The sequence below is a fragment of the Pteropus medius genome, unplaced genomic scaffold (assembly GCF_902729225.1).
Source record: "Pteropus medius unplaced genomic scaffold, Ma_sr-lr_union100, whole genome shotgun sequence".
In the NCBI taxonomy this organism is placed as follows: domain Eukaryota; kingdom Metazoa; phylum Chordata; class Mammalia; order Chiroptera; family Pteropodidae; genus Pteropus; species Pteropus medius.
Window position 1 is genome coordinate 1,261,264 of NW_024350921.1, and position 9,262 is coordinate 1,270,525.

Consider the following 9,262-nt stretch of genomic DNA (forward strand, 5'->3'; position numbering starts at 1 on the left):
TGTTGTAAGGTCCTTGCATTGTCCGGAAAGTGGTGAAAATAAAAATGTATTTTGGACTTTAATAAGTCAGTGATTAATGTTGAAATCCCAGGTAACCACTAAAAAAAAAATAGTAAAAGAATGTAACAAGCCAACAGAGAAGGGAAATAAAATAACAAGATAAAATAAATTTTAAAAGGGCAACAAAGTAGAAAAAAAATTATAGAATAGTGGAGCCGACAGAATGCCAATAGTAAGACAATAGTCTTAACTCCAAAGGTAAGTACATTAAATATAAACTTACTCCATTCAAAAGAAAGAAATGATCAGAATACAGAATGGATAAAAATATATAACTCCCTAGATGTTGTTTATAAAAACCAGCACTTTTATATAAGAGTATAGAAAGGTTAAACAAAAGGTTGATAAATAAAGATACTCTTAAAGCACTAAACAAAAGAAAGTTTATAGAATTAAATTATTACCATTAAATGTAAGTATTATGGAAAAAAACATTACTAAAGATGAAGAAATATATTTTATAATGATAAAAGTTCAATTCTTTAAGACATAACAAGTCTAAATTAGCATACAAATGATAACATAGCCTCGAAATGTATAAACCCTAACTTGACAGAACCATAAGTAGAAATCCACAAATTCATAATTATAGTGGCTATATTAAGTATAAACAAGGGAGGTAGTTGTGTACTTGTCACTAGAGTTATGCAAACATGTTGGTAAAAATTTGGTGGGAACATTGTTCAAGAAAATCAGATAATAAGACTGTAATTTATTGAACTTATTTGTTCATTCTGACTCTAAAATTCTGTGAATTAACTTTGCTGATCAAAAAACCTAACTAGGAAGCTGGACAGTTACCTAAACAATGATGCCTCGGTCTGAAAAGATGCTTCTTAAAAAAATCATCTGAGCAATTGAGGTTGAGGCAAAAATCAATCTAGAGAACTCTGTCCTGAAGAAGCCTTGAATTTCTGTGTTCCTTCCTTTGTGTATATCTATTACCCATTGGGCATAAGTTTTTGTACCCCAGTAATTACTGTTGTGGTTGGTTTATAGAAACAGCATGTTTGCATTTAAAAATAATATAAAATAATATGCTCTTTAATTTGTGTGCTCTTGGTTCATCATCTATACGCATTTATGTGTATTAACCATTCCAGCTTTAATTTCTTTTTTTAATTTACCTTTTAATCTATTTATTTTATTGCACTATCTGTTTTTGTAGGCCCCTTAAAGTCTTTTTGAAGGAGTTAGAGTAAAACTATATAAATATAGTCAATTCTCATTGTTTGCCATATTTACGTTCTTTAAAGTTGCTGTGAACACTGATTTGCCAATACTCAACCACTGCATAAAGTTGCTGTGAACACTCATTTGCAAATACTCAGCCACTACTCTTGAGAAATACAGGGTTATTTTCCTGTGAGTCTCTTGTCACAATGTGTTCCTCAGCCAATCAATACATAATCTTGTTTTATGTGTGGTTCTGTTTAAATACCTCGTATTTAATACATTGTTGTTTCATTAATATTGAACCTGTGGCCAATAGCACCATAACTCATGCTTGAACAAAGTTTATCTAACACATATTTTCTTCGGAAGGCCCATCACAGCCTTATTGCACATAAGAACACCATGCGGCACTTCAGAACAATGCTCAGGGGCCATTTCAAACAGCAAAATCAACAACAAAAAATACAAAAAAATATGAAAAATATGCCACTAAATAGATCATGAAAAGGATATTTTTTAACAGTAAGAGAGCTGAAACAATAAGGCAAAGCATTGCCATGTTCAATCTCATTTGGGAATCTGCGTGTTAGTCATCACAAATTTTTCCTCATTTTGCACATGTCCATGAATGACTGGGAAAGTACCATGAGTATTGATAATATGTTTATAAATGAATTTTAGCAAGTAGGTGAATTTGCAAATATGTAATTCCCGAATAATGAGGATTGACTCTATATACATACATATTAGAAACGGTGCCTTTGCAGGTATTTCTAATGAAGTATTTAAAAGCCCAGGCCATAATGGCAAAATATATCTAATTAAACTTCTGTTGGAAAAAAAACTAAGCTATATTACTTTATTTATAGAGTATTAGAAATAATAGAATGAGAGAATTATAAGCTACTATACTTTACCTTCCTTAAAAAATAATTGCGTGAACAGACTCTGAAAAGATGATTAAACTTGTCCTGAATTATTTCAACACTGAAATAAAAGTTTTAGAATTTTGAATTATTTTAAAATGGTGAATTATTCCTAAGTATTATTCTTTAAACTAAAATTCTTCTTAAATAATAGTATTATGTCTCTAAGAAAGAAAATCGATGATTTCAATATTCGTTAAACACTAAGACATTCTTTTTCTGAACTTTCACAGTGACTGTCGTGAAGAAAAAATAAGAAAGCTCACACCTGGTGAAATGGATGAGATTCGAGAAATATTATCACGAAATCTCTATCAAATCCGTCAGCGAGTGAGAATAATTTATTTAGCAAAATATTTCCTTGCTTTGACTGAAAACATGCCTTCTGATTTTGTGGTATACAATTATAGTAGATACTACGCCATCATTACACCAAGCTTGGAGGTCCCTGCTAGGCACCTTCTCTTCTCTCAAACCCCATTTCAATGTGTGCTGCCTTGTTAGGGTACCACTCTCCTCTGGACACCATGGGTGGAGCCTTGGAGTCTTCTGGGAGTTCTGCTACTAAGGGCTTGGAGATTTAAAAATAATATATACATAAAACTAATTGTGAAGAAAGTAATTGATTGCTCTCTTTATTTTTTTAATGAAATACCTTTTAAGCTTAGAAGCCTTTTTTAAACGTATTTAATTTTCCTTGTTATTCGTAAAGCACTTTAGTTTCCTTCTTTAATGTATGGTCTGCGTCACTTCTTTCACTGCATTTCCATGTTAACATCGCATTTTAATAATTTTCTACTAATACTGCTAACAGTGAATGCATTTAATTTGCCAAACCCCATTTCGGCATGTTGCATGTATTAGCTCATTTAATCCTCCAATAAGTGGTAAGGGTTACCATCGTCTCCAATCTACAGATGAAGAAATCGAGGCCTAGGATAGTGAAGTGGCACACAAGCCACACTGCTTATCAGGAGACCTCCCCACTCATGTCAAGGTCATCTCTGCAGCTTCCTAGCTGGTCTCCCCGCAGGCTGCCCCATTCCATCCTGTATTACTGTTGCTTCCCCATTTTCCTTAAAGCACCATTTAATAGCAGCATTCTCCTATTTAAAATGAAACAAAACAACAGTTGTGGCTTCCGGGCTAAACTGTTCTTTCAGAATTTGGGATAAAGTTCCACCTTATCCAACCTTAATTCCACGCCTCCCTCACCCACACACCCAAACTCTCACAGAGTACAGGTTTGGCTTCATTCTTCGGCCTGGTTTGCTCTCTTCCCAGGCTCCACTGCTGCTTCCTGTCAGCTCAGCTGACCCACATCCTCTAATTATTAAAGTCCTCCAACAACACCTTCCATGTTATTCTCAATTCTATCTTTAAATGGGATAGCATTTGGAGCTCATGCCGTACCACCTACGTTTAGCACTTAATTTCACGATCTTGTATTATTTTGCTAGCCTTAGATGTCCAATTAGAGAGTAAATGTCTCAAAACCAGAATTGAACTCTGTTCTGTAGTACCTTTGCATATCTCTACTAGGCCTGATATAGCTGGAAAACTGGGATATTCCCAAGAAAGAAGTATACATTAATTCTATTGGAAAATGAACTTAATTACAAATTACAATTTGCATTAGGAAACCGATTTCTATATAGCTTATAAAACCAAAAAAGTATGCCATATCCAGCCCTCATTGAGACATTTTACTGTTTCAAATACTAGGTCATATTCATGGCTGGTGTTAGCAGCCGCTTCCTCAATTTGACAAGCTGGCTGAAAAGAAGAAATGTTTCTAAGTTAATCAAAAGGACATTGCACCACCAAGTGGCTCAGAGTGATTCGTTTTCAGTCCAGTAATTTCCACTCAATAGAGAATGTATGATGACTTGTATTTTTTTACCCAGCCACTAATGCTGGGTAAATACATACAAGGTACTTCAAGGTAGATGAAGGCACTTAATTAATTCAATCATGTTTCTCATTTATAAAGATTATGCTTTCTAATAGGGGAAAGTAAACTTATTTACTGGCTTTCATGAGAAGACAAATTCTTTCCAAATTTGAAAGAATGTTAACTTTCATACATTTTTTTTTTTCTCTGCACATGAGTACCTAGCTGAGGTGCAAAGCCAATAAACGCAGTAAAGTTTTGGAATTCCTGGGGCAGTGATCAGTTTCTGTTTGTTTATTTGTTTGTTTTTGTAAAATGTCACTTGTTTTTTTTTCAGACGCTGTCATACAACAGACACAACCTGACGGCCGATACGAATGAGAGACAAGCCAAGGAGATTCTGATCCGCAGAAGGCACAGTCTGCGGGAGAGCGTTAGGAAAGACAACAGCTTGAATCGGGAACGCAGGGTAACTGGCGTTTGTGCCTCTGGGATGCAGAAGGCTTCCAAGAGCAGAAGCAGCAGCTGTCCCGGAAGCTCTGCTGAGGGTTGATTCATAGGAATTCTGGGATAGAGTTAGTTACAAAGTCTTTTTGATGTTTCTTGAACACCTGTTGTGGTCCAGACACTGTTCTAGGCACTTGAAATTCATTGGTGAACAATACTGAAAGATTCCTACACTTGTAGAATCCAAATTCTAGTGGGAGAGAACACAATCAGCAGTAGACAGAATAAGCAAATTATCTGTTGTAAAGACGGCAACAAGTGCTATGGAAAAAATTAAAAATCACTGAGGAAGGAAGTCAGGAGTACTGGGGAAGGTCAGACAAGTTACAATGAATGGCTGGGCCAGCCATCATTTGGAAAGCAATATTTAAGATATCCAGGGAGAGGCTGCAAGCCCATGTGTGCTGACTTCGAGAAGGTCACGGGGGCTGGGGAGCGAGTGTTCACAGGGAGCTTGTTCAGCATTTCACTGGGTCCATGGCATTGTCAATAGGTTTGAAAAGCTATTTTAAAAAAGATATTGTGATTGCTTAATTGAACACAGCAGGCATGTATCTTATTTGTAAAAGTATTCTGTGTTTGGTTGTCAGAAATTAAAATTTCATGTATAAACCAAATTATCTTTTTTTATGTATAAAATGTGGCAGCATTGATTAAAAGTTAAAGAAACTAGAGCCTATGGCATTGGAAATGTCAGCAAATTAGCTAGTACTTTTTGTTCTATCAGTTTCAAGACTTATTAAAGTAAATAAAACTTAAATGTTATATTTTTTACATATCTTCTTCTCTATATATAGGTTCTAAGTTTTTTCAGTAATACTGTCATAAATAAGTGATTCAATAGCTTTTCTTTAAGAAAACCCAATGGTTTTCACATGTATGTAATAGTTCCACTTTGTTTCCATTTTCTTTATTCCTGATTTCCATTGTATTCTAGAAGAAGTTTAGTGATTTTTAAATTAAATAGTATTGCTTGGAACTTTATCCTCCATCCCCACAGACCCTCACAAAGTAATTTTAGAATTGAAAACTAAAATTTTAACTTTTAACAAGGTTTTTCATAAGATCTTAAACTTCTAATATACAATAAATGACATCCGCTTAGTCTAAATAAGGTTTTCCGTCTCTTTTACAGGCTTCCACTTCGACCTCCCGGTATTTATCTTTACCCAAAAATACAAAGCTTCCAGAAAAGCTACAAAAGAAAAAGAATATTTCTAATGCAGGTAATGAATACAATTGGAGCAAAAAGACTTTAAACTTATTTACTAATTTTATAGAATAGAAAAATGTCCCTGTTCTTCTTCTTTATTAATCACAATGAGTTCAATAGTTTGCAAATCTAAAATAACAACAGTGACTTTTTATTAGCGTTCATCCTTTTTGAATGGAGTTCTGTACACATTATAAATAATTCAATCAGATATTGTCACCATATGCTTAGTGAACAGGTAAATAGAAAGTTGTAAATCTGCAAATTTTTACCTTAATTCTAACATATTTTCATAAACACAGCCATAAATTTTACTTCTAGATATAATTAATAAAGCTTTGACATAAAGTCTAATATCTCTTTATTTCATGGTAATCTTTATGTAGACTCTAAACCATATTCTGTGAAACCCCAGGAGAAATGTTAGGATTTCATGTTATTAAAGTGTGGGATGTAACAATTATAACCACCCCCCTTTTTATGCTTAGCAGTTAATTTTTGGTGTCCTCCCATGTGCCAGACCTTGAGCTGGGCCTCCTGGGCTTAGCTCCTGTAGGGCAGGTGGGCATATAGCTACTGCTGCAAGGTCGTCTCTGTTTGACTTTTGGCTTCACCACTTACTGGTACCTCTTGAACCTCAGTTACTTCACCTACAAAATGAGCGATTGTGAGGATTCAGTGGATTAATGTATTTAAAAGTGTCGAGGACGTAGTAGGCTCTTTCAAATCAGCATGAATGTATACTTGTGGACCCAAGCACTCAAAGTCATCAAGGGAAACGCTAGAGTCAGAGGGAGCCCACTGACATACCGCCCTCCTGAGGGCACAGCAGTTGTTGACCCACTAGCGCCTCGCCGAGTCACTTGTCATACCTTCTCCCTGAAATGCTTGCCCATGTTGTCCTTCTTTTGCTCTGTGGTAGGTGGCGATAACAGCGACTCAGACACGGATGCTGGGACCACTGTCCTCAATTTGAAGCCCCGAGCAAGGCGCTTCCTGCCAGAACAGTTTTCAAAGAAAGATCCTCAGTCCTACAAGATGGAATGGAAGAATGAGGTAGACATCGATGCCGGCCGAGGGCAACCCTGTGGTCCCCTAGTCCCCCACAGCAAAGATGGGGGCACCCAGACTCCAGCCATGCTCCGGCAGCCTCTTCTCTCCAAAGGCCAGTATGGCCCAGTGCAGGAAGATAGTGTGATGGAAGGCAACAGACCCAAGCCACCACCCAGGCTGGTCCGAAGGGCGTCGGAACCTGGAAGCCAGAAAGCCCGCTTTGGGAGCGAGAAGCCTTAATGGAAATGGTCAAAGCCAACCAGGCTGGGAAGCGGGGTGACCTACCCAGGACAGCTTGGCCGTTACTCCGAAACCCTGCACGACAATGGAATCCATTTAAAATCCTCTATGTATCTAACTCCTTTCTTTGGTAGTCACGCCATTGAACAATGGGATGGTTGCTTATCCCAAGAAAAAGAAATCAAAGAAAAATAGTCCCATAAAGTGTCTTTTATGACTTGCTGCTGGCAGTTGTAATCTTTATAGACCTAAAGGAAAAAACAAACAAACAAAAAACACCAAAATCATGTGCCTTTATTGAACTTGGATGACAGGACTTGACATTTTTAACAGACCCTTTGTTTGTGAAAATTTTAATATATACACATGCCTCAAATCTTATTTATGAAAAAATATGTATATCTGTAATTCGTTTTTAAGTAAATGACACTAAAAAGACTCAGAACGTTTTCCCAAGGCATAAAGGGCAGCTCCCAGAGGCTGGTGGGCCATCAGCTCAGAGTTGAGGTGTTTCCAGACCCTGAGCTGACAACCGGCTGGTAAGGGAATGGCACAGTGTGGAGCAGAGACACCTGACAACTCAGAGTGGGAGATGATCACCTGCCCCTAAGCAGGTGAGGTGGTCTGGCTCCAAATGCCACTTAGAGGTCCTGCTGCTTCTGTGGAATAATGAGTCAGCTGGCTTTATTTTGTTTCTCATTCCACCGTGTGTTTGAGGGGACATACAGATTCCATCCCCTCTGTGTTTATATGGTGCAAAGAGAAAGGCTGTGTGTGACCCCAGCTTGCGATGTGTGACAACTTGTTGACAGGTTTTATAGTGTGCAATCCCGGGAGGAGGATGCGGGAGATTCCCGTTCATGCCCATCCACCACCACTTGCTTCAGAATTTTTCTGTATAACAATCTAGAACTTTGAATCCAGGTCAGAGGCTCTAAGCAGACAAGATTGAAAGTTTATATGAACAGTATTCCAATGTTTAACAAATTGGTGAAAGTTCAAATTTCAAATTTTATTCAGGGAACACTTTGGAGAAAGTGGGAGTTCCATTATTTTGCACTAGTCTGTAAACTTGTTACCTTTCCTGCCTCAATAAAGTAACTCAAATTCTTCACATAAGAATGGTTTCTACTCATCTGAGGACTTCTTTAAAGTACAACAGAAAAACAAGCAGTGGAACGTATTGTTAAAGATGGTTTGAATCTGTCTCTTAAACTGTAGATTTTATTGGCCTGTCATTTCCCCCCCACCCCCCTCAAAAGTCCTTTTTAAAACTTGACTGGCACAAGATTCTAAAATTCTGGGTTTAGATGTGAAATGAAGCCACTCGTGTAATTCCATGGATTCACATTGGAGATCCATCAAAGGATACAAGTGACCACAGTAATATTGGTGGAAAACATAAATAAATTAAAGAAAAGANACAGTATTTAGAAATCCTTGGAGTGGTTTTCTATTCCCTTCCTTTACCTTCACCGACATGGAGGGGTACATCTTCCAGCCCTTTTTCTCATGGTTTAAAGTTTTAGCAGTTCATAATACTGCTAGATTGCTGGGTGTGAGCTAGAGAGGGGTATAGACGCAAGATACAAGCTCTTAAAGAACCCAGTTTCCTTCTGAAACTCTCCCAAGTCGATCAGTGGAAAGCAGTGGAGACACTATTTGAAAACTACAAGCTTAGGACTCTGTGCCAAAAATCTTAATTTTTAAATGAAAATTTTATATAAAAATATGTATTTCATTTGCTGAAAAGAAATCAAAACTGATTTTTACTTTAGTGTTTTATTATAGGAATATGATTCATCAAGAGATGTGATGAGTATTTTTGAGACTGCCGAGTCAATTTTAAGAAGTTAGTTTTTGAAATTTGAGAAGATGGAAATGGAAAATAACCTTAAAAATAAATTTCATGATTTTGCCTGGTATTCTATATTAATACATATTATCAGGAGTCTAACTTTCTGGAACTGGAGAAAAATGAAAAAAAAAATTAACACTTCTTAAACAGGTAGACCAAATTTAGCTTTCACTTATTAAAAGTCAGATAAAGAATTTGGATGATATTGTGTGAATTTCAAAAAAAGGGAACAGTTATGTCATTTCATCTTTATTGTGTAAATGTTTTATTTGTTGAATGATAAAAGCAACGGAAAATAAATTTGACTTCATTTAGCTTTTTCTCTATACTTCCTT

At 36.5% G+C, this 9,262-nt stretch overlaps 1 protein-coding gene across 1 annotated transcript in view; it reads left to right on the forward strand.

The window, feature by feature from the left end:
- SLC9A2 (solute carrier family 9 member A2) overlaps positions 1-9,241 on the forward strand; it is a 74,225-nt gene extending 64,984 nt beyond the window's left edge. The window contains exons 9-12 of the mRNA XM_039840121.1: positions 2,396-2,492; positions 4,394-4,525; positions 5,699-5,789; positions 6,699-9,241. Coding sequence (XP_039696055.1) covers positions 2,396-2,492; positions 4,394-4,525; positions 5,699-5,789; positions 6,699-7,069 — 691 coding nt within the window. The 3' untranslated portion in view covers positions 7,070-9,241. The remainder of the gene's footprint in view (positions 1-2,395; positions 2,493-4,393; positions 4,526-5,698; positions 5,790-6,698) is intronic.
- Positions 9,242-9,262: the final 21 nt, after the last annotated feature.